This window comes from Oreochromis niloticus, linkage group LG4 (assembly GCF_001858045.2).
Source record: "Oreochromis niloticus isolate F11D_XX linkage group LG4, O_niloticus_UMD_NMBU, whole genome shotgun sequence".
Classification (NCBI taxonomy): domain Eukaryota; kingdom Metazoa; phylum Chordata; class Actinopteri; order Cichliformes; family Cichlidae; genus Oreochromis; species Oreochromis niloticus.
In genome coordinates this window covers 34,900,103-34,925,933 of record NC_031969.2, presented here as the reverse complement: position 1 = coordinate 34,925,933, position 25,831 = coordinate 34,900,103, and the positions used below count along the sequence as shown (strand labels likewise).

The 25,831-nt window shown below is 44.5% G+C and overlaps 2 protein-coding genes and 1 long non-coding RNA gene across 3 annotated transcripts; 2 read left to right on the top strand and 1 right to left on the bottom strand.

Annotated features, from left to right (window-relative positions):
- On the top strand, positions 1-20,852 carry LOC100707072 (serine/threonine-protein kinase WNK4). Its single transcript, XM_019357410.2, has 25 exons — positions 1-139; positions 1,617-2,035; positions 6,838-7,010; positions 8,670-8,890; positions 8,975-9,132; positions 9,210-9,298; positions 9,405-9,624; positions 9,704-9,916; positions 10,101-10,287; positions 10,388-10,569; positions 11,450-11,523; positions 11,675-11,810; positions 11,976-12,092; positions 12,194-12,349; positions 12,482-12,536; positions 12,715-12,825; positions 13,601-13,872; positions 13,907-14,158; positions 15,301-15,349; positions 15,429-15,526; positions 15,662-15,710; positions 16,069-16,537; positions 18,520-18,710; positions 18,810-18,904; positions 20,303-20,852. Exons 2-25 carry the CDS (start codon positions 1,664-1,666, stop codon positions 20,303-20,305), a joined length of 3,942 nt encoding a protein of 1,313 aa, XP_019212955.1. The 5' UTR covers positions 1-139; positions 1,617-1,663; the 3' UTR covers positions 20,306-20,852.
- Positions 20,853-22,100: 1,248 nt separating this feature from the next.
- Positions 22,101-23,651, bottom strand: LOC112846648 (uncharacterized). Its single transcript, XR_003219763.1, has 3 exons — positions 23,600-23,651; positions 23,085-23,198; positions 22,101-22,204 (listed from the first exon to the last, which is right to left on the bottom strand). It is a non-coding gene; the product is annotated as an uncharacterized LOC112846648 (long non-coding RNA).
- LOC106098036 (uncharacterized) lies at positions 22,125-24,209 on the top strand. Its single transcript, XM_013269906.3, has 3 exons — positions 22,125-22,806; positions 23,124-23,192; positions 23,320-24,209. Exons 1-3 carry the CDS (start codon positions 22,724-22,726, stop codon positions 24,179-24,181), a joined length of 1,014 nt encoding a protein of 337 aa, XP_013125360.2. The 5' UTR covers positions 22,125-22,723; the 3' UTR covers positions 24,182-24,209.
- The last annotated feature ends 1,622 nt before the right edge of the window (positions 24,210-25,831 follow it).

Genomic DNA, 25,831 nt, shown 5'->3' with positions numbered 1-25,831 from the left:
ATGACGTATGTGTTCCGAAAAGACGAAGAAGAAGAAGAAGCTGAAGCTGTTTCCATGAGTCCGGCTCTGAAACACCTGCTGCTCTGTTGCTGCTTCTGTGGCGTCAGACTGATGAAGTGACCGCTGCTGCACACACACCGTGAGTACCCCACACACACACACACACACACTGTAATATAGTTTAAACAACTTCCTGTGTGCTTCAGATATTTTGAAACAGGTGCTTTAAAAAGTAGAATATCAAAACAAAATACAAATAAACTTTATTCACTTTATTCATGAATGTTTTGCACAGAAAACACAATCAGTAATATTTTATATATATATATATATCTATCTATATATATATATCTATATACATATACATATATATATGTATATATATATAGATATCTATATATATATACATATATATATGTATATGTATTTCACTAAAGTTTCATTAAAGAAGCAGACCAAAGTAAAACACAGTGAGTAGTTTGTGTGACCTCGTGTTTTATGTACATGATGATAACGACGGGGCGAGCGCTTGCTGAAGGACCTCCTCTCAGATCTGGACCCGGGCTGAGCTCCTGTCTGAGGTACAGACATCATGTCCCAGATGTTCTGCAGGTTTTAGGTCAGAGGAGCGTTTGGGCCCGTCACTCCCTTCATCCTCCAGACGTCTTCCACCAGAGGAACACAGGACCCGCTGCACTGGTGTCCCTCTGTGGATACGCCTCCCCCGACCATCACTGATCTGCCACCAAGCCACTGAACAGTGTTACAGGCAGCGTAACGTTCTCCTCAGCTTCTCCAGACCCTTTCATGTCTGTCACAGGCTCAGGATGAAGCTGCTCACACATCTGTGAGAAGCACAGGGCAGCTCTGGTACTCTGTGGCACATGCCCGTCGAGCTCCACGGTGCTGGGGAGGGAGCACAGGGCCCACTAGAGTCTGTGATGGTGGTCAGAGTGTCCTGCTGGAGGTCATGTTGTGGCTCCGGCAGAGCTCATCCTTACACGAAGGAGCAGATACTTGTTCTGCTGGTGGGTTAAGTGGAAGTGATGGACAACCTGTGTAGGCTGCAGGTATGGCCTCGTGCTGACCCCAGCCACATGCACACCTGCTGAAAAGCAGTCAAATGAGGAGGGGAAGTGTCAGCGACCTCCACCTGTTTCCTGTTTCAGGGGGAGTGTCATTGCTGCCCCTGCACCTGTTCTTTTCATTAACGCCCTCTGATACTGATCGGATCAACAAGTTTAAATGAGTCGATTCATCAGGTCGTATGTTGAATGTTTCAAAATGTTTTTATAAACTCTTCAATTCATATTTTTTAGATTTTTAGTTAAACACCAACAGGTGGGGGTGATTCATTCACTATAATTCACCTGTTTAAAATGCACTAAGGCTTAAAGTTTGTGTTATTAGGGGCGTGGCCTCTGTGACTGACAGATGGACGGTGGCACAGGTGGCTGTAGTTGCTAGCTGTCTGTTAGCTTCTGGACCTCTGGACGGTGTTTGTGCTGTCGGAGCCTTTTAATGACATCTCGTCACTTCCGCAAACAAAAAACTGTGTGTTGGTGTGTCGTCATGGTGATGTTTAACATCTTGTGTCTCCATCAACCCTCCCACAGCTCCTCCTACTCAGACATCACCACCAGTCAGCTGACACAGGTGGAGGATGCTGCCCTGGACCCCTGACAGCGACAGCAAAAAAAGACCTGAAGAAGAAAAACAACAAGAGGATGAAGAGGAGTCGGACATGACCACATCTAAGGACGACCCCGCCAGCCAATCAGATGCTGCGGTTAAGCCTCAGGACGGCAGCTCGGACTCTGGGGAGGAGGCAGCCGTGGTGCTGTCAAACAGGGAGGTGTTACCATGGCAACAGAAGGAGGAAGAGCGCGACGAAGCAGAGACACAGGCGGTGGCTTCATCGCCCGACGGACGATTCCTCAAGTTCAACATCGAGATCGGACGAGGATCCTTTAAGGCGGTCTACAAAGGACTCGACACCGAGACCACGGTGGAGGTGGCCTGGTGTGAGCTGCAGGTAACACACACACACACACACACACGCACACACACAACCCCGTTCAGCTATCTTAGTGAGGACCGTCATTGACATAATGGTTTCCTTAGCCCCTAACCCTAACCCTAAACCTAACACGCACACACACACACACACACACACACAGTAATAGTGGTAAAAGTAAAGATTTGTTTTTGTCTGCTAAACAAAAATAATCCTTCGTATTTATTCTGTAACATGTTTCTTATCTCAGGTCAGTTTGTGTGTTTGAGCTCTGAGGTTGGTTTTATGCTTTTATTGGCTGATGCCTCAGACCGTGAGCTCTGATTGGCTCAGAATGAGGACCTTTAGGTTTGGTAAATGTTTAACACACCTGAGTTTGTGTCTGCGAGGACGCGTCTCTGTCCTCAGGGCTGAGCGAGCTGCATGTTCTCAGACTCTTCATCATCATCATCATCATCGACATGAGTTCACACACCGTCACTAATCAGCACGACTGACAGTGACCCGTCTAAAACTGACAGGAACGTGTTTGGCCACAACTCCCAAGATGCATTTATGCAATAACCCCCCCAAAAAAGTGTGGCACCGCTGAGAGCATCAGACTGAGGCCATCGTCAGTGAGAGTCGGGGTCGGGGTCGGGGGGTGCTCCTCCTGCGGCGTTCAGTCTGAGCAGGTGTCGGTGTGTTTGTGTGACGGGACAGCAGCTCGCCGCGGCTGGGTGAAGACGTCTCCCTGTTTGTGGACAAACGGTTGTTCTTTTGCTGGTCGTCACAGGTGAACATTTGTGTCCACAAACAGACCGACGACTGTAAATGTGCGAGCAACACAAGGTGAAGCTTTGCTTGTTTGGAGTGAAACGACGTTAGACGAGCCGGTTCTGTTTAACTGAAAGGAAGCTCGCGGCCAGACACGCCCATAGATACTGCCGAAGGGCGCAGCACGCCTGTGAGATAAACTGAGGTGAGCTTCGATGGGTTTGCCTCTTAGGTCCCAACTTTACCTTCACCGTTATCAGCAGCCGTAAACACCACATACTCCCAAAGAGTGCAGCGTCACCACTTCACTCATCTGTGAGCTCATTATGTCAGAATAATCCAGTTTAAAGTGTTAATAAACTTGTAGCAGGGGGATGAGACCAGACCCGTTTAAACTCACTCTGCCAGCACAGCTACTGAGGAATCCAGTGTTTCTCATCTTTCTTATTGTCTGCCTGTTTGCATCATGTGACTTCCTGATACAGTCTAACAGAGAATATTAGCTGAAGTCTGTCACGATGAGTCACAGCCTGTTTACCCTCCCTGGACTCTAAGGAAGGGATAGCTCAGTAGGTAGAGTGGTCGCCCCATGATAGGAAGGTTGGGGGTTTGAATCCACTGAGCGGATAATTAATTTTTAGCGGATTAATTGTCTTTTAGCCTTAAATTAAACAAACAACATATGAAGCAAAAGTAAAGCAAAGACAAAAAAAACAAACAAACAAATAAACAAAACAAATAAGCAAGCCTCAGCACAGTATAGTTACTTTCATATAAATAAGGACTGACTGGTAACGTTTGCAGATTCACAAATTATGAGATAAACAAACTAAAACACTATTACGAACAACATTACCGCCGTGGGTTAACCCTGTTTTCTTCATTCTTATATTTGTTAAAAATGTGTTTTTTATATTTCCTTTTAAACTGGTTTATATTGTTACTTTCTTTAGTTTCTTCTGTTAGACTGTTTCATAATTTAACTCCTGCTATAGAGATAAACATACTTTTTAAAGTTGTTCTAGCACTTTGTATTTTTAAATTCCATTTCCCTCTTAAGTTATACCCACCTTCTCTTTCTATGAACAATTTACAGATTTCTTTTGGAAGCATTTTATTTCTTACTTTATATATTATTTGCGCTGTTTTAAACTTCACCAAGTCTTGGAATTTAATAGCTTGCATTTTGAAAAATAGTCCATTTGTATGATCCCTGTACCCCCACGGGGATCAATAAAGTATACATTATTGTCATTATTACTACAGAGGATGGCTTTATCACTTCTTAATAATGGCTCCATCCTCTACGGGCTGAATTTCAAGATGCAGGACGAGGCGTTATAGAAACAGCTTTGTTCCTGCTCACTCGACTTAATAAGAACTGTTTTATTAGACTCATTGTGTCTGATGACCAAACACGTGTCTGTCAGGTTCACATAGGTGTGTGCTTTGTGAAGACAAACGCCATTCTCTAGACTTTCTGTAAAGTCTAAATAAAGTAACTTTGAACCTAAACGAGACTTCCTGAGAGGTCACAGGTCAGCCAGGATTCTCCATGGAGGCCTGGGACAGATACTTACGTGTTTCACAGTAAAGGTCAAAGGTCGGTTCAAAGCGAGTCAGAGACGTCAGCAGCGTGTCGTTGTGAACGCGATCGAATCCTGAGGTGAGCCTGTAGGAGTGCTCATGTCAACATCGTGACCTGCTCTGACCTCACAGTAAATATCAGAGCTTTACTGCGCTGCAGTCTCACAGTATTTTCTACAAGAAACAAAATCTGTTCCTCTAAAAGTAAAACGTGTATTTCTGTATTTTCTATTAGTTATGTGTACTTATCAACAGTGAAGTGAAGGTTTGTGTTGTGGATGTGAAAGTGTGATGAGGGCTCAGAGGTGGCGTGCAGCACATCAGTTTCATGAAATCATCCTCATGGATATAATCTGGTTGTTAATAGGACAGTGTGTGAATGTAAAGTCTGCTGTTACCCTCACTGACCATCAGGTAGACTCACACAACAAGACAAAAGTCAGTGCAGTTACAGCTCACACAGATGTTTCTACATCCAGGTGCCATGCCCCTCGCTGTCCTCCAGTACAGAGTGTATATCGCTCAGGTGTGTCTGGGACTATGAGCACAGGTGTGTACACAGAGGCAGAGCTCGGGACATGATCATCAGAACTCTGCTTTTTAATGGCAGGACTTCTCCCAGCAGTCTTGTAGGAATGGGCTCGTTGATGGTTTGGAGGAATCAGTGAAGTTACCTCAGAAAGATCAATATCAGTGATACTGAGAGTAACTGTGATGTGACAAACCAGGTGGAAGTCCACGCCGTGTCACCGTGTGTCCTTTATTCTCAGGCTGTAGTTCACATCTGCTGTGTGAATGGAAGAGTGTAAGTCCACTGTGTCTGTGCTGGAGCGTGCCCCTCCTCAGTGTTGGCTTTTACTCAGACTGTGAGTAAAAGAGCTGCATGCTCACAGCCATGAAGGCTGAGCAACCATGGTACCGCTTGCTGTACACATACAGGCTGGAGAGCTGTGTACAGTAATGTGTCTCAGAGCAGCTCTAGCATGTCATGTCTAGCAGAGCAGATTCTCTCCTGAGTGAACCTGTTGAGCTGAATATCACACAGGTGAGTGTCACACACTGGGGTTTCATCAGAAACAAAGCCTGCAGACCTCTGGTCCCAGACCAAATCAGTGTAAGGTTGGTTTGCTTTTCTTTTTAGGTTTTTATGAGTGCGTCTGTGGTTTAAGGTTCAGCTCTGAGTCAGGACGGCATGAAGTTTAATATGAAGGGACCGTCCTGAGGAATTTATGTGTGAGGTTATAAAACACTTTATGACTGATTTAAAGCTCCTACTTCAGTCAGGCTCAACAAAAACCATTGTCTTCCTCGTCCTTCATCCTTGCGTCTCATCTTTAATAGAGTGAAAAACACACTGGGCCCGGTCCTCTCAAGGACACATAGACCAGTGTGTGTGTGATAAAGGGTTAACAGTGACTCAGCAGTTTGTTGTACCGTACACAGTATCTGATTGGACGGACAGCTGCTGGCTGTTGATAACACACACACACACACACACACACACACACACACACACAGGGCAAAGAGGTCAAAGATCATCTCTGTGCTGAACTTCCTGCTTTGTGTTTATGGTCATTATTAAAGGCACTCTCACCTGGCCTTCGTGCTCACCTGTGATTGGTCAGTTTCAAGGGTCACACACAAATAAAACAACATTTTTTTTAGTGATCCTTTATTTTCATGCTTTTATTGTGAAAATCTTGGTGCGTAGATACATTGTAGATTGACTTTCCTGCACACCTGTGACGCAGAGCCAGGGTTACGCGTGTAACCTCCAGCTCAGTAACAAAACGAGAAGGTTTAAAATCAGCATTTACATGTTCTTTATTTTTATTTCATTAAATATTTCATTTATTTTATTTTAAATGTTTAATTAAATCTTCTGACGCTTTTATTGTTCCTGTATCATTCATTTTGTTTTATATTTTTAACTGTATTTTTTATTATTTTAATTACTTTATTTATTTATTGGGAGTTTGTTCCTTTTAAATGTATTCTTGTCACATTAATTTATTTTGTTGTAATATATTTTTAGTTTACTGGCTTTTCAGGATCTAATTTTTCAATGTAATTTATTTGACTTTCATGTTTTTCGATTTTCATGAGTTTTTTTAATATGTAATTTGATTTGAATTGTATTTCTTGGTGTGATTTGATGTCTGTTTAATGGGCAGACTGATGCCACAGCAGTGCTCTTGTGTGTGTGAACCAGAAAAACTAAAAATACACCAAAGTCATCAGACACAAACCCAGAAACTCATTGTACAGACGGCATGTGTGTGTTTGGTGCTGGTTTCCCATCATGCTCTGCAGCGATGTGAGAAGTGTATGTTGTCCTGTCAGCAGATCTGTTAGTGTATGAGGGCTCAGCGTCCTTCACAGCGAAGCTGTGTCAGAGCCGCCTCATCGGCACTCTGATCTCTGAATTCACGGATGAGCGAATGAATGGAAATGTTCATGTGTTCATGTCATAACAGACTCACCGTCTGAACAAGGCTGAACGTCAGCGCTTCAACGAGGAGGTGGAGATGCTGAAAGCTCTGCAGCATCCCAACATCGTCCGATTCTACGACTCTTGGAAGTCGACGCTGAAAGGACACAAATGCACCATCCTGGTGACGGAGCTCATGACGTCCGGGACCCTCAAGACGTGAGTCCAGAACCAGAACATTTGGTTCTTCTTTAGTTCCTCAACACTCTCGTGGTCTTTTCTCACCGTAGTGCATCAAGAACTAATTTTTCAGATATCAGTGACTCAGTTAACTGGTTAAATAATACATGCTGATCAATTCTGGATTGTGTTGCAGATTTAAAGTCATATTAGTCGCAGTTACTAGTTCTTCCCCTGGATCAGTGATCATATCCACCACCAAAGAAGAAAGTGCAGAAAAGCTGGAGGTAGATGGAAAAGACTTCATATCGCCATATGAAGGAGTTATTAGTCACACTCATCCAACATCTTATTTTACTAGTTTGAGTAACGATAACAAAGGTTAATCCAATGTTTTTATTTGACACCATCAACAAACATCTCAATCCTCCTCAGTCTGCTGTAACTCCAGTGTCTGCTAATAACTGGGAAAAATGTTTCTTCACCTGCAAGATCAACAATATCAGGTCACACCCCGTCTGTGCCTCTTCAACCACCCCAAGTCTTTTACCCAGTTCTGTTGTCTGAGGTCAAAGCACTTCTCCAACACATCTTTTGGATATAGTCTCCCACATGCACACCTCCCCCTGCCATCTCCCCCTGGCTTCTCTCTATTGTCAGTCAGTCCCTGGCTGTGTTCCAGATTACTTCAAAACAGTCAGCGTCTTTCCTCTACTAAAAAACCTCCTTCGATCCCACTCTTTTAAACAATTCTAGGCCAATTTCCAAACTTGCATTTGTTTCCAAAAAAGGACAAAAAATTTGGGTAAAACTGAGGTTCTAGTGCTTGGCTCAGGCAGTTTCTCTAAGGATGTTTATCAGTACATCGGCCCCCTCGCCAATAACATCAAATCCTCTGCTAAAAAAATTTGTATCACTTTTGATCACCGCCTGAATTTTGAAACTCTCAAAGGTTAGCCAGTATTGTTTCCTTCATCTGAGAAATATTGTGAAAATCAAACTTTTACTGTCAGTCAGTCATCTTGAACTTTTACTACGCACTTTAATTTTCTCCCATCTTGATTACTGCGTCTTTTGCGTGCGTCTCTCGGTTCTCCATAGCTCGTCTCCAATTAGAATCCCAGTCACTTCACAATCCCTTCACTGGCTTCCAGTAAAATTCCGGATCCACTTTAAGATTCTGTTATTGACATATAAGGCTCTAGATGGACAGGCCCCTGCTTATGTAGCTGAGCTTCTAACACGTGATCAGCCGGACTCTCCAGTCGTCCAATCAGGGCCTTCTGACTGTCCCTTTAAAACCAGAGATGATTGCAGTTTGTAGGCTGTAGCGCCCAAACTCTGGGACAGCCTTCCTCAGACTATCAGGTTGGCTGACTCTGTTATTTTGTTTTACGTGAATCCTGAAAACTCATTTTTATAGGTTAGCGTTTCCTTAATTCATTCCCCTTCATTTGCTGCCATAGTTTGAAACCACGCGTACATGGAATGAATGTCTGTCTAACCCGGTCTGTAAGTTTTAACACGTACACTTATCATCAGTGTGCAGCTTTTATTTGAACTGCGAAGCACTTTGTAACTTTGTGTTTTGAAAAGTGCTATATAGATAAAGTTATTCTTCTAATTATTTATTGGTCCTACTTCTTGGGGACCAATAAACTTCTTGGATCTCGTCTGTCTTTCCTTAAACTCGTTCAGGTACCTGCGCAGGTTCCGTCAGATGAAACTGAAGCTGCTGCAGCGTTGGAGCCTCCAGATCCTGAAGGGGCTTCACTTCCTGCACTCACGCTGCCCCCCGATCATTCACCGAGACCTCAAGTGTGACAACATCTTCATCACTGGGCCCACGGCCTCCGTCAAGATCGGAGACCTGGGTCTCGCCACGCTCAAGAAGGCCTCGTTCGCTAAGAGTGTGATTGGTAAGAGACAGTCTGTAACCCTCAATGACCTCAGAAAGTTAGTGGGCCCAAGCTGTTTCATGGTTTTTCTGGTGGTGGATTCAGGAACTCCAGAGTTCATGGCTCCAGAGATGTATGAGGAGAAGTACGACGAGGCTGTGGACATTTACGCCTTCGGCATGTGCATCCTGGAGATGGCGACCTCCGAGTATCCATACTCTGAGTGTCAGAATGCTGCCCAGATCTACCGCAAGGTCACAAGTGTAAGGCCCTGCCCCCTTTAGTGCGTTTTACTTCCTGTCTTCATGCCCAGATTTTTGACTTCCTGTTTGTCTCTCAGGGAATCAAACCAGAGAGTTTTTCCAAAGTGACCATCCCGGAGCTGAGGGAGATCATTGAGGGCTGCATCCGAACCAAGAGCAGCGAGAGGTAACGCCACGAGTCTGCGGGTAGTTCACTGTCTGTAGTAACAGCAGAAAAACTCAGTCTGGGATTCTGTGGTTGGTCAGTTTTTGTTTGTCTTTCTGGTCTTCAGGTTCACAGTTCAGGACCTGCTGGATCACCGGTTCTTCCAGGAGAAGCTTGGCGTCCACGTGGAACTGGCAGAAGAAGACGACGGTTCGAAGACGTCGCTGAAACTCTGGCTGCGGATGGATGACAACAAGAAGCTTCGTGGCAAATATAAAGACCACAACGCCATAGAGTTCGTGTTCGAGCTGTACAAGGACGTCCCCGAGGAGGTGGCTCAGGAGATGGTACCCGCACCGCCGCACAGGAGGCATCACACCATGACACCAGTTGGCAGGTGGTCTTACCTGTGTCTCTGTGTCACAGGTGGTGCTGGGGTTCGTGTGCGAGGCAGACTATAAGGTGATTGCCAAGGCGATCAGATACCGGGTGACGGCCATAAAGCGCCAGCGGGAGAAACGGCGCCACCTGGAGGAGGAAAAGCTCAAACACCAGAAAGAAGTGATTGAAGAGGAGGTTGACCCCCAGTCACCTGAAACGTCCATTCAGAAACCAGCCACAAACACAACTGATGGGAAGGTGTGTTTAAAGTCGCCACATACGGCACCTCCTGCTGGCAGACATTACACCTGCAGTCCAGATCTTTGAATATGGAACAGTTTGTTTATGTTTTCCAATTGCTTGTTTTTCAATAACACGTAATTTTAAGCCCCTCCTCTTCTGATTAAACAGATCTTCACCTTCCTCCATTTTAATTTCACAGCAGGATTCAGCCGCCACACCTGCCTTTAAAAAAGCCCCTAGCATCACAAGTATGACATCGTTGGTTATGTCGTCGAGCAGCAGTCTGGTGGATTCTGGGATCAGCGGCGTGTCCAGCAGGATGGGAGGAGACGGCGACGAGGACGGCGATAAAACTCTCAGACATGCGTCGTGCTCGTCAGCTACCTGTGAGGCGTTTGTTCGTTTGTGATCTTCGATCGTTAAATGTTTTAGTTCACGTTGCTCTGCACCTTAAGATTTTAACGCTTCTCCGCCCTCTCACTGCAGCCGACTGTGAGACAGACTTCTCCTTCAGTTCCTGGGGTGTTGAAGCTCCGCCTCCTCCAGTCAAAAACCCTGCACCTCCACCAATGGTCCAGGAAACCCCTCGACCTGAGGCTCCTCCCCCTGTGACCCGGCTCCCATCCAAAGCCAAACCTCCGCCCCTCCCCGTGTTGCGTTTCCCAAAGGTGAGCAGAGGAGGAGGAGCACCAGTCGCCGCTGTGCTCCTCCCTCCTTCACAACTCTCAGATCTGAGCAAACACACGTGCAACACACGTTTTCAGATTTAGTGTGGCCACTATTTCCTGATGATGTCATCAGAACGAAACCAGAGAAGTTACGTCTCCTTCTCCTTGAAGCAGCCTAAACGGGGAGGGTCATAACTTTGATTTAAACAGTCACCAGAAATAAAAACTGCATGTATTAAACCACCACTCAAATTTAGTGAAATCTCTTTAAAGGTTTGTTGTTGCTAAGGCGACCTACCAGCAGGGGTGCAGGGTACTGTTCACTGACCTTTGATAAAGTGGGTATATGCAGAGCTCCAGAAGCCCACTGACAGCCAGCCGTCAGCACATGGGAGTGATGGGAGGGACGCGACTCCCACAGCCACCTTTTAAAATATAATTACAGTAAGAATATAACTGGTAACCCTGACAGACTGCAGGGTAACGCATGTTTTTATTTGTTTGTTTGAATTTTGTTGTTGGTTCCATTGATGAGGGCTGAGCTCTGCACTTTACACATTTAGCAAAAAACAAACTTTTATTTTGAAGGCGAAGAAGCAGTAATTTAGGAGACAGGCCCTGAACAGCGCTCCTTTCTGACTCTGCTGTGTTCAGTCATCACACTTTAACCTTCCAGGTGGAAACAAACCAGTTAATGTGATCTGATTAGAAATGTGACAGAAACATGAGATCATATTAGACATGTCTGTGTGACGCTCGTCATGGGTTAGTTATACACGTGCCTCTCTCTCGCCCTCTAGAGGACATAAAAGAAGTCGTTACGTGATTAAACTGGCTGAGAAGCTTCTGTTCAGTCTGGATCTGTGTTTGTGTCCCACAGAGCATTGCTGTGTCCCACAGTGCCGAGCAAACATCACATGGATCAGTCTGCGGCTTCTCCTCACCTGTGGACAGGTAATGCACACGCTTACATACAAGGACCTGCAGTAACATAAAACATTCCTAAAGAACATTTAAGGTACCTTTATGTGCTCTGAAAAACAAAATGTCCTAAATCTAGGGTTGGTCCTCACAGAAGTGGTAAAAACGCACATTTGTTTTGCAGCTACGCCTCTGACGTGACCTCAGGTTTGAGTGATGGCACTGACGGCCAATCAGAGAAGAGCACTCAGGACATCGCAAAAAGAGCGGCTGTGAAACAGTTCAGGAGGAGAGCGCGAGCTCGTCTGAGAATCACAGGGGTGAGTCGCTGTGCGAACATTTAACCTCTAAAGAACAACATGAGGTGTGTTAACACTGTGTGTGTGTGTGTGTGTGTGTGTGTTTGTGTGTGTGTGTGTGTGTGTGTGTGTGTGTGTGTGTCTGCGTGTGTGTGTGTGTGTGTGTCTGCGTGTGTGTGTGTGCAGGTGTCAGACATGGTGGACCGAGTGGTGGAGTGTCAGCTGCAGACTCACGACGGTAAGATGGTGACGTTTAAGTTCGACCTGGATGGAGACAATCCAGAAGACATTGCATCAGTGATGGTGAGGACAGTCAGCCAATCAGAGCACAGCGTTGGCGTCGGTTCAGATGATTACTGTCAGATACGATAAGTCAGCTGAACCTGTGCTCACTGTCCTCTCAGCTCCACAGAGACTTCATCCTGCCATCAGAGCGGGACGGATTCATAGTTCGCATGTATGAGATCATCAAGAGGGCGGAGTCAGTGATGCATCATCGTCCACAGGCAGACTCTGATAGGCTGTCCCGCCTGAACACCTCCACGCTGCCTGGAAGTGCGGTATGTGAAGTTCTGTTGATTAGCTTTACATCAAAGTTAAACATGATCCTCACAGTCTGCATGTTTAGTCTGTGATTAAAAGCAGCTGTGTTGGATTTTTGGACGTTTAAATACCTGAAACTGTTTTTATAGATGAACCTGTCAGCAGGCGGCCTCTCCAGAACTCTGTCCTCCTCCTCATTAACCGGTAAGAAGGGACAGAAAGAAATATGGGAGGGCGGTGATGATGGGAAGAAGAAAGGGAGACGGATGATTTAGGAAAATATGAAGAATATAAGTAAACAAGAGGAGCTGCTGTAATGCTGACTCTCATCACTTAATGTTCACTGACCCCATCCTAATTCACGAATCTGTTTCATGATCAGATATCGACAGCGTTGAACCCCCTCCTTTAAAAGGAGCCGACTTCTCCATTGACCCTGAAGCCACGCCCCCTGTCAGATCACTGAGGTCACAGTCTTTTCACACGTCTTCAGGTAAGTGTGCATGTTGTCAGTTCATTCATTCACAAAAATGCTTCATTTTGTTCACTTTAAGGCATTTTTGTGGATATGCAGTGTTTCCTTCCTGTTTTATAGCTGCAGTGATTAAAGGAGTCCCTCAGGGAAGTGTCCAGGGGCCTCTGAACACTCTGTTTGTTTATGTTACCTGATTGAATCATCATGTTTTCTGTTTTTAATTAAGTTGAGGGCTTCTTCTGGAAAATGGGCAAAACTTATGTTTTAGTTCACAGTTCACAGTGCTCGATAATGTGCTTCAAAATAAAAATAATAAAGCTGTACAAGACAACCATTATGACCTGATCCCTACACGCATTTAGCTAAAATAGCAAATAGCACGTTAGAAACTCACCACACTGACAGAGTGGCCCTCTGTTTGTGTTTCATGGGGTTCCTCAGGGAAACGTTTTAGAGCCTCTGAACTTTCAAACAAGCCTTTAAAAATTTTGAAAGGTGTCTGAGTCAGAGGGAAATCTGCTGTCTGTCTCTGAGACGTTTACTGAGGGGGAGAACTCGAGCATTACAAAGGAAACTTTCCAGGTTGCTTTGAAGGTGTCTGGAAATGTTTGTTCTTCTTTTGATGGTATTGGCTCAGTGTTGGTGCTACGCTAGGCTAAGTGCATCCACACACCAGCACAGAACATGAAAGTATTAAAAAGTTTACTTGATTAAAACCATCATCACCAGCCTGCGTGGACTCTGATGGGTGGGTTATGTAGCTAATGCTCCTTCTGCCTCTCTCACTTTGCAGCTTCCTCATATCAGCCCCCCATTTACCCCCTCAGTTACCCCCATGTGGACTCCACTGCACCACACCCATCTCCTGGTCCCCAGTATCACCTCCCAACTCACCCCTACTACACCTACACTGCCTCCCCCCCACCCAGAGCCCCGCCCCAAGCCTCCACAGAGTCCAAAGTAACCCTTTGCTCCACACCCCCTCCTCTTCCTCAGCTCCTCTTCCTCAGTGGGCTTCACCTGAGCAGTCTCTCTTCTCTCTGGCCAACGTGCTCTCTCTGGCTATGAGTGTAGCCCAGACCTTCATGCCCCCACCTAGAGCCCCAAACCAGGGCTTTCAACCCCGCCCTCCATTTACCACCCCCCAGGCCACACAGTCTCCTCCACTATCTCCATCCTTTGGACCCCAGCTCCACCATCCAAGCCACACACCCTTTTCCCCTCCTTTCTTCCCCCACCAGCCTATCCCCCACCCGCACCACAGACGAACTCTGCCTCAGACAGCCAGCAGGTGGTGGCACCGCCCAGTCGGATCCCAGACTCACCTCAGATAGAGAAGGAGCAAGGACAGGTGAGTTTGTACTGAAACAAGACTTTACCTGAGTACCAGAGTACCTAAAGTCCAGACATTGTGTAGTAGCTCCTTGGAGGACGTTTCTACCAACTGTTTTTATGCAAAGCTAACTGAACCCTGTGTTATATTATATGTTAAAATAAAATAATATTAGTACATGGGAATGGAAACTTTCAGTCTAATTATTAATTCTCGTGAACACAGTCAGCTTGACTCAGTTAAGTAGAACATGAGCAGAGAAGAGAAGGAAAATAAAAAATATGTCTTTATTTCCTGTTGCCTCGATTGTAGAGGGGGACTTTGTCTCTAAACAGGAAAATGAGTCTGGAAGAGGTTAAAGTGGATTCAGCAGGTGGGGAAAGTAAAATCAGCTGTAATGTCTCAGTGTGGGGAAAGACTCACAATCATTTCTACTGAGAGCTCCAGTAGATGTTCTTCAGCTGACCTGCTAAACTGAATTCAACCAGATGTCAGCAGATGTTTCACAGCTATCAAGGCTGATTTCACCCTCTACACTGACAGTACACTGTTTATGTTTACTACACTGCTAACTTTATGTTAGACAGCCACTGTGTAGCAGTCACACTGTTCATCACAGGGCAGCAAACTCACCTGTTCATCCTGCACTAACCTGCAGCCTTTAAATAACACAGTCAGTCTGCCTCAGTTTGTTTAGCAGCAGCTTTATGAACAAACATCATGTGACACGTACAGATTTAACAACATGAGGACTTCCATGTGAGCTTTAAATGAGCATCCTTCCTTTGACTCTAAGCTCTCTGCTTCCTCTCCCGTCCTTCTTTCTTATCTTTCTCCATCTCTGAGTGAACTTAGCTCTCTGTCTTTCCTCTCACTGTCAAATAAGCAGCTGGACCTTTAGCTGCAGCACACTGTGAGACAAACTGCACACACACAGTTTGTGTGTTTGCTGATGTTTGTTGAGCTCATAGAAACACTGCACTTCTAATGACCTGCCTCAACAGGCAAGTAATCTGTGTTTACTGGTTTCTGAGGCTGTGTAGGTGATTAGTGAGGTCAGCAGTCCGTAGTATAAATGTTGACCTGCAGAAGAACGATCAGTGATACAGACGATGAATCTGCTGCAACACAAACCCTGAAACATGCTTTCATTCCTTCAGTCTCACACTCCAGTCCAGCAGAAGCTCAGCTCAGCTCCGCCCCTTCACGGTGAGTACCTATGAGGTCACAAAGTGCCATCAGACCACACTGAACCTGAAACCTGATGATTTATGTAACTGGTTCTCAGGTTCAGTGACTGCCTCTGCTCCCAGCTCGACCAGTGCTCCCAGTCACAGAGGAGAGCTCCGTCACTCGTCCCCTCCTCAGTCGACTCTGAACAAAAAAGTACGAGACTTTGTTTCTGTCAGTCATGATGCTGTTTAATGCTGTTTATGGTTTTATGTCTTCATTTTTCATGTGTGAACGACATGCATAAACAGAGACATCAGAGTAAAGTAACATGTTCTTCCTCCTGCCCAGCTCTCCCCGCCTGATTCTCCTTCACCCAGACTGTCCCCCATACACGAAGGTATGAACCACCTCTGCTGTTCAGGAAGCAAATATTCACATCTCATTCTGTCAAATGAGACAGCATTATCTGCATATAGAGACACTCAGAGGTCGTTATCACTGAAATGATTCCATAATCATAACAACAACATCACGCTCCGTCTACATTGGTGTAAAAAATATTCAGTGAATAGAGAATTAAGATAAAGGATGATTTACTTTGTGTGTTTTCACTTGAGCTGTATCCTTTCCACATGATTCCACTGCACATCTGACCATTAAATACCAACATTTAATGGTCAGATGTGCAGGAAGTGTCTTGATCTGCCTTTACGACTCAAGCTGCTCACACTCTTCTTCTTCTCTCATTTCTGCAGCAGAGAAACCTTCTGCTTTCAGCGTTGGTCGTTTCCAGGTCACGCCCTCTAAACATGGTCAGGCTGCCCACCAGCAGGAGCAACGAGCCATCAGTCAGGCCACGCCCACGGCTCACTCCCCGCCTCCTCCCAGGAAGAACCAATCAGAGAGTGACACAGAAAGCAGCACAGAAAGCAGCGGATCAGAGAGCAGCATCAGCACGGTGACCCTCGCCCCAGTTATTAACAAGAACGCCAACCCGGGAGGTCAGGAGGAGAGGAGGAGCAGAGAGGAGGAGGGCAGCCAGAAAAGGAGGGAGGAGGAGGAGGAGAGGAAGAGGAGAAGAGGCCGCAGGCTGAACGTCAGTCAGTGGGAGGGGACAGCCGGCAGCTTCAGCCAGTCTTGGAGTCGCTCTGCAACCTACAGCTCCGACGAGTCTGACAGTGAGAACGGAGAGATGTGGGAGGAGCTACAGGAACTACGGGAAAGGTGATAGGTAGATTTTTTTTTTTTTTTTAATGAATGAATGAATTTGTTTTTCATTCGTGGTTCATGATTCTGCTGATCTGGGTGTTTAGTGATCGAAACATGAACGAGTCGATGTACTCATTTATTATTTTTAATTATCAACATACAAACACGCTGCAGTGTTTCTGGTTCTCCATGGTTATCATTTATTCCATCACTACAAACAACAGTGACCGTTACTTGGCCACAGATGTCACCATCCTTCATACAGTGACTCATATTTCAACATTGAAACTTAAAGTGACTCAGAAAGGCCTCTTTCCCGTTGACTCATTGCTACATGGACGTCGCTCGCCAGGTTCAATGTTACATAAAGAAATAAGACAAATGGTGTCCAGTCTGTGTCCAACACACATCTGCTTCATCAGGGCTCTAGACTAACTTTTTGCCACGGTTAACTTTTTTTCTTAGGCGTACCGGCACAAAAATTAGGCGCACCCAAATCTTTCAACCGCATCGCTTAACACCGCAGTTTTACATGTGCACTTTTTTGGGGGGAAATTGCAGTCCATACAGACAATATTGATTTGTAAATGATTAACTAACAATCTTATGCTTGTGCTTAAAATGCGTTGGCACTCTTTGGCAATATTGCAGACAATATTAAAGTTAATCATCATCTTGGCTCCTCTGACGACCTGTTTGCTGCTGCCTGCTGCTGAAAGGCAGTGGGGAGAGGGGACACTTGGGCAGTGCATTTATTGCAGCATATAATGTGTTTTCTGGATACACTGCTGCTTTTTCAGCGTTCAGAGATTGATGGCACCGTGTCAGAGCTGGCTATGAATTTCAGACGGATCAGTCCTTAACTTAACACAAAAGTTATCAATAGTTCTTTTCATCTTTTCTTATTACCCACAGCTACATCCACTTCTGTCAGGCCTAGGCTGCTCACTAGGGCTGGGTATCATCACTGATTTCTATAATCCATTCGATTCCAGTTCACAAGGTCCCGATTTGATTTTTTTCAATTTAGCCTCAGACAGTCAGAAATATTATAATTCTGATCATTTATCAGTACTGATACACATGAGACTTCATCAGAGATGTGAACATCACAGCAGATGCCTTTGTGTCAAAGTAACTGAGAATAAAACAGAAAAACATGAAGGAGATTTTTCTGGCCTGGCGTTTTATAGCAGATAACTTCTGCAATATTGCATAATTTTAAAAAGTTTAAATTTCCATCTTACCTTTGCTGCAGCAAAAGTAAGATGGAAATTCATGACGATGTTTATCAAATGTGAAGCGTAGTTTGGATCTTCTTTTGCTGCTGGCTCGGTGAATTTTGGTTGGAGAGACACAAAACCTGCAGCTCAGAATCGAGCACAAAAAAGACGTAAACACAAAGCGGACCCGACGCATCAGAATCGGTGAGCTGTCGGCTTTCAGCCCCGACGGCGTGTCCGTGTACGGGCCGTCAGGTGAGAAAGCCGAGAAAGACAAAGCTGATTCTGATGCGTCGGGTCCACTCTGCGTTTACGTCTTTGTGTGGAGTCCGTGTGCCTGCTCTCACTTACTGTTTGGTGGTTGTTGAAATAGTTTTGTGAGTTTTAATCTGAGAATCTGGCGTTTCTGGCAAAAGACAGTTATATTTAAAAGTCGATTCAGGATTTAATGAATCGATATCGCTTTATTCAAGCTACTCACCTCTCTCTTCCACCTGCACTTTCAACTGGACCACGACCAATCAGAGAGGTCCCGCCCCTGACTATCTCTCATTGGTTTAGACCACGATAGGGGCATAATGTGCGTCTGTTGTTGACCACACGGAGACTTTCAGAGTTGCGGATTTTTTTTTTTTTTTTTACTCGAACAGTTGGTCGCACCAGTGCGACCAAGGATTTTTTTTAAGTTGCACCATTGAAAAATTTGGTTGCACTCTAGAGCCCTGTTTATCGTTTTTTACGTCTCCTTTTCTAACTGTTCCATCTTTCTCCCAGACACCTGATGGAGGTGCAGAACCTGCAGGTCAGCCAGAAGCAAGAGATCGAAGAGCTGTACCGGCAGAAGGGGAAAGTCCCGCCCCCTGGAATCGTTCCTCCCGCAGCCATGTTGAACAGCCGGCAGCGGCGCCTCTCCATGTCTGGAAACAATCCCTCCTCTCGCAGGCTGGATATGCTGCCCCCTGCAGGTGGGAGGACTCCCTGCAGCCTGCAGAATAGACTAATGGAAGTCATTTAATACTGAATCATCCTTGGGTCTGTGTGTGTGTCTGTGTGTGCGTGTGTAGGTATCATGAGGAGGACCTCAATCAGCAGCAGCAGCAGTGGATCTCAGGACAGAGCAGGGAAAGGCGTGACCTTTGCCCCCGAGCACAGCTGCATGGTGAGGGATTGAGACCGTCAGGAAGAGTTTCATGAATCTGGACTTTAGTTTTTAGTAGGCCTGTCTAAAAACTAAAAAAACTAAAACGTGTTATCGCAGATTAAAATTTTTAACCCATTTAACCCATCTGGAGAGCAGGATGGACAAACTTTGGACAAACAGCCCAAAATGCGTTGACAGAGACATTTCAGGGATTTTCAGTCATTCTACGCTCCAAATGCGTTAAAAATTTTAATCGCGCTAACCGTGATGACGGATTAATCTGCGTTTACGTTGACAGACCTAGTTTTTAGTCTTTAAAACTTCAGCATGAATCAACATCTGGAGCTTGGTGTTTTATTTTCACTCTCATGAAGCCGACTGTTGTTCTTACGTAACACTTTGCTGCAGGTCTCATTCACACACACAGTCATAGACTTCTAACCTGACCGTCTCACTCTGTCGGTTCAGTATTTTTCCGGAGGATTCTTCCACATGCTGATTAGATGACCCGCTCCACGTCCTGAGCCACAGACGCCACTGCAGCAAAACACTTCTGTACACACAGGAAGTTTTACTGCAGTGTTGTAGTAAAACTGTAAGTAAAACAGAGATTAGCTTTTTTGTAAAATAATAATCATCCATATGACACACCTGCTGAGTGTTCATCATTGGGCAGAAGAGAAAATTCACAGAAGAAGAAGAGCAAAGGCAGAGAACAGAGTGGATGCAGATCAGATGGTGCCTGAAGGCCCAATCAGAGTGAATGTGGTCATCGTGGCTCAAGAGTTGGCAGTTCGTCTTGTAGGAAGGTTGCCAGTTCGAGCCCCGACTCCGACAGTCTCGGCCGTTGTGTCCTTGGGCAAGACACTTCACCCGTTGCCTACTGGTGGTGGTCAGAGGGCCCGGTGGCGCCAGTGTCCGGCAGCCTCGCCTCTGTCAGTGCGCCCCAGGGTGGCTGTGGCTACAATGTAGCTGCCATCACCAGTGTGTGGATGGGTGGATGACTGAATGTGTAAAGTGCTTTGGGGTCCTTAGGGACTAAGTAAAGCGCTATGCAAATACAGGCCATTTACGTCCTCATTAACGATGGTTCTGTTTACGTGGACATCATGTTTTCAGTGAGAAACGTTTGCATCTCTGACCGAGGAAACAGCCTCCACCTGTCACCATCTCACAATGCAGCCATTCTTCAGCTCATAGCCACCGATCAGTGATCAACACGATTAATGATTAATGATGGTGGAAATGACCTCACAGCCTGTTGTTAGTCAGTGTTGCTACTTTCATCATTATGTAAACATGTCAGTCAGCTGATGATGACGAGGAAACATTTCTCACTGAAAACTTTACGTTCAGAACGATTTCACATGGACGCTGACCATCACATTTAACTGACCTTTGACCTTTGTCTTCCAGTGAGTGAGGAGCTGCTGAAGATGAGAAGATGATCACGGTGATGATGAAGAGTAATCCGCAGTGGAATACTTTAATGTCTCGTAGTTTGAAGTGAATGTCTCAGCACTTTAGGAAGAAAAGCTGAACATCAGAGGTCAGAGGTCATCAGACAACGAGCTGCAGCCGTTCAGCTTTAAAGAGGAGACAGAAGAAGAAGAGGGTCAAATGATGAACTGCACCGACAAACATGAGATTATAGAATCTGCTGAAAACCTTTAAAACTTTATGATTTTTGTTGTGATGAGTGTGGAAACTTTTCTGACCTTCACTGCTGCTCGTGTAGTCGCAGGACACGAGCCCGAGCACGGTCTGTGTTTCTGGACGACCATGTGCTTTATTTATCGTCATGTACAGATGAACCAGTGTGAGACGCCTTCTCCGAGATTAAACACGTGGACACATGAAGAGATGAAATCATGAATTTTAACAGTTTTGGTTTTTTGCTCCAAAGTTTGTAAAGTCCAGTTGTTCCTCCTCATGTTTGTCTTAAATAAAGTTCCTTGTCTGTTGATGTGCTGATGTTTTTCTTTTCAAACTTAAAGGTCAGAGTGACGTCGTTACAGTGAAGTAATCAGCTGACTTCCAGCTGTTTGGATCAGCAGGATTTCTCAACTGCATCAGAGATGCTGAGATGAGAAAGTTGCTCTGCCTGCTGATCCAGGTTAGAGCTGACTCAGGCTTCAGCTGCAGTGACACCTGGTGGTGGTGGGAGGTCATGACCTCTGTGTCTGCTGTGCTCACAGATGTGCTATGAACCGAAGACACACAAAGGTTTTGTACTAATGAAGCAAACACACAGAGACAGCAAATCATTTACAGCTATTCCAAAATAATTAATAATACAATAATAATAAAATGAATGAATGCGACGTCTCAGCTTCTTTTATTGCTCTTGATAAAACAGGACATGGAGAACATAGCTGACTGCTCAAGCTAGGGCTGTTCGATATAACGATATATATCGGATGACGATATAAAAACGTCTATCATTTCATTTTACGCTATCGTTTGTTTCGTGGTGTCGCAAAATAATTTACGGCAATATTTTTTCATTATTTTGATGGTCACTGTAGTGGCTATATTAATTTCCTAAAGTTCTCTCTTTCTCTTATTTTTAATATAACCACACTACAGACGGACAAGCGCTTGTTTTTATGCGTTGTCGTTAGCAACAACGACGGTAAAACCACCTCGTGTCCGCTTGTTTATTTTCCACATAAACCTTTCACAATAAAGCTCAAGATCCTGTTGAGACTTTTCAAAATAAACTGAATCACGTGAAAGATGCAGACTTGCAGAGTATTTACGGATGAGAAGCAAAAAAGAGCCGTCAGGTGCTAAAAAATAAACCTTAGACTCAAACGTTAGAACAGGCTTTTCCCCGCAGCACGCTGTGTGATAAATACTCACAAAGAAAACAGCGGCTGTTACAACCTATGTCTAAAAATGTATCGTTTCATGCATCAGTTAAAACACTCGACTCCAGGTACATGACGCCCAGCTGGAAACACTTCACGCAAGTCGAGCTGCCCGACATTCACAGAATTTACAGAAAATGTTAAATTTTTGTGATTTATATCGTTATCGGACGATAGATGTCTTAATATCGGGATATGAGATTTTGGTCATATCGCACAGCCCTAGCTCAAGCTCGCCTCAATGCACTTTATATTGTACAGTAGATCGCACAATAATACATACAGAGACAAACCCAACAATCATATGACCCCCTATGAGCAAGCACTTTGGCAACAGTGGGAAGGAAAAACTCCCTTTTAACAGGAAGAAACTTCCGGCAGAATCAGGCTCAGGGAGGGGCGGGGCCATCTGCTGCGACTGGTTGGCAGTGGGGACACAAGCACGCTGTGGGAGAGAGCCAGTGGTTGTTGTAAACAAACTTATAGCAGCATCTGTACATCATGTTTTTATATCCATAGCAGAAATCAAAGAACCACATGAAACAGAAGTAAGATGAAGCAAACAGGTATGGATGTCACTACAAAGGTGTAGGCCCCAGAGTTGGAGCTGCTAACAACTGTGGCTGTGGGAGGGGTTATTAAATTATATCTACCAGTGAGGGGCAGATATAACCCACAAATTCTATCCAATCAGAGCTCCCCCACCATCTGGCAGCATGAAGCTGAACAGCGAACAGGTCACGTTGGTGTAGAGAACCGACTTCGTGTTCATGAATGTGACCGCAGCTCTGAGGTCCTCCTGAGCTCTTCGTACTGAAACTCTTGAGTCATGTTTTTACTTTTGTTTTCACATTTGGGGAATCCCAGGGCAGTTTTTACTTTCATTTGGTGACTGTCCAGGTACGTTCATAACATACAGCTCATTTAGTCAGCCAGTCAAAGACCTGCAGTGTGGTGGTGTGCCATGACTAAAGGTACATTCTATTCTATTCTATTCTATTCTATTCTACAGGCTGCACAGGGTCAGAGCAGATGTTTTTGGAGCAGGTAAGGGGACGTTTTTGTCTTTCTGAAAATTTTCCTTTGTTAGTTTGTCCACATGATGAGCAGGGTGGTGTCCATAACTGCACATTAATACATTATGGTTTAAATGTCATCAACATTTTTACTAGCCGTTGAGAGCAGGTGATGCACATCTATGAGGACACAGGTGTGGAAAGGCTGTTTGTTGCTTAGGAAAAAATAATCTTTAACTGAATTCTGATCAATTTCACTGCAAGCTTTTCAAAATACCGAAGATAAACCAAAAGTCTGTATTTATGTACCTGAGATCTGAAAGACATGTTGTCAATTTTTAACCACAGGAAGCACCTGAAGGACAACGCTAAAGACAGTCAAACTTCTGAGGAGATGGAGAGAGACGAGGAACTGGAGTAAGTCTGGAAACAAAGAGTGAAATGAAACGAGGAGATTTTGGCTTTATTTTGTTTCAGGATCCATCTGTGGACAGATTAAATGTTTGTCATGCTTAAAATGTTTTTTCCATAATTCCTGTTTCAGAAGATTGTTTCAGAGGTTAGCTGTATTTACACCCTGCAGAGCAGACAGACTGAGGAGCTGTGATGAAAGGGAAAGATTGACAAAGCTGGCAATGAGAAGCTGCACAGATGAAGTCACCCTGCAGTGGCTGAGAAAAAACTCTGATGCCTTCACAGACATGTTTGACTTTCTGAAGAAACACATTGATGAAGAGGAGAAGAAGAACCACAGTGATAATGTTCACATCAGCTTCGTGGCTCATGGAGCAATCAAAGACTTCATGATCGCAGCCAGCTGTTACCTGCCTCTGCCCACCATCACTGACGTGCTCCTGTATTCTCCCTGGAACTGCATCACTTCTGGTTTAGTGTACGGTGTCGCTACAGGAAAACTGAGGCCTCAGCACAGAGTTTTTTACTGTAGGAAAGAAAAAGGCTGTATTATTCCTGATGACAAACATCGACCTGTGAACCTGCCAGACCACTGGAACTCACTGAAGAAAGCTGGAGCACAGAAGGTCCCAAACATCACGGTTAGCCCTCTTCGAGATAATGATGGAGTGTGGGAACACTTTGAGTCTCTCTCAGCTAAACACGGCCCACCAGGAAGGAACCGCATCGTCATCCCGTACAACCTCCCAGGACGGGAATATGAAAGCATCCCGTTCTCTGTGGTGACCTTGGCTCTGTCCCTGGTGCTCCTCTCCTCCAGGTTTAAAGGGACTCTTCACTTCTCTGGTTGTCTCGGTGATCACTCTACTGGACAGAGATTTGACAGGAAGTATCTTCAGGAGCAGTACGCCTGCACCATCGACAACAGCATGATGACACATTCACCTGAAGCTTTCAGGGAGACAGATGATGATAAATGCCGCTTGTGTTAGACATGTTTGTGGACGTGTTAGTGTAAAGATGATGATCAAGTTATTTTTCTATATTTGAGGCTCAGATTCATGATGAATGGACTTGAATCATCATTTAGAAATGTTCCAGCACCAGGTTTAAACTGATTTCTTTATTCAGTGTATCAGAAGCATCTTTGGGTTTAAAGTGGTTCAGACACACCTGTTCATAATCTGCTAACCTCTGTGGAGGTTATTAATATAAACAGACTCACCTGTTCTCTGCTTGCTGCTCAGGTGACGTGATACTGATGTCAAACCATCAGCCAGCACACTCAGATCATTGACATGAAGTATATAGATTATTTATGTACATTATGTATTATTTTGATCTTTTATTGCTTCATGTCAGGGTTTTAGATCCGTGTAGAACAATAAGTTATGAGCCACAGCTTTCTAACTCAGACTGAACTGTGTCTGTCACGTACTAAACATAAAAGTAACACAAGTCTACAAGTTGTACGTCGATATTTTCATGCCTACAGACTCATACAGATTATTTCTGATCTTTTGTTATTGTAAAACATTAAAATGTGAAGATGATCTCGTCTAAATGAAGAAGAACAGGATGAAAACTTGAAGCTGCTCATTAAAAACAATATCGTTTATATAAAATGTGCCTTGATCACTGGAAGAACATGTTGATGGCAGATACATGCAGCTCCACATGTGGCGGCTTTAAGAAATCCCAGCAGTGTTTGAAACAAAGACTCCACAGAACAAACCCACAAAATAAGAGGTACATGTCAGGAGCAGGTTGGGCTTCAGTATCTTTCTCAACAACATCTCCACTTGAGGAGTTATAGAGGACTGCAAACCCTACTGACGGCCCAGCCTCAGCCTCGCCTTATGAATTTAATATTCAAATGTGAAGATGTGGTTACTATCAGTAAAGAAGCATTATGTAAGAACACATCATCAAATGAAAACCGTTCAGTAAATCGGGTGTGTGAGGGACCGAGTTGAAAAACAGGAGGAGTCTCAGGAATTATTTGAAAAATAGGGTTGCCATTTATTTAACCCCAAAATATATTTACAAAAGCAATAAACGTTGAGCTCATAAAAGGGGTCAAAGAAACAAAACTGAACTCAGGCTAAGACTACAAACTTAACAAACCAAATGACTGCCCAAACAAACATAATTGACCTCAACATGAAATGACACACAGGGGTATATATAATGGCTGATCAGACCATTGTGACACATGAGGGGTGACAAACGAACACAATCATAAATCACAAAACAATGCAGTACATTCTAATTTGTTAATAAAGTAAACACTAAAGAAGAAAATCAAAACCATCAAACCCTAAACCCAAATATTTAATTAAATACAAATACTTTATTTTTAAAGTAAAGAAAACATATTCTCCCCTTCAATAGGAAGTGGTGGTGTGGTCCAATTAGCCCCCTTTGCATATAATGGTGTCAAACCCTGGCTACCATCTTTTGTCTAGCAACTCCCAGGGATGATAGCAGGTAAGAAATAAAAAGATAAAGGTTAGTCAAAAATGAAGTGGTGTGAATACATAAGTAAACTAAATGTGCGCGCTTACAAATAGAACAAATGTATCCAAACCAATCAATAAAGTTATTGGAAACTAAAGAGTGTTGCTATGTTCAAATGAAGA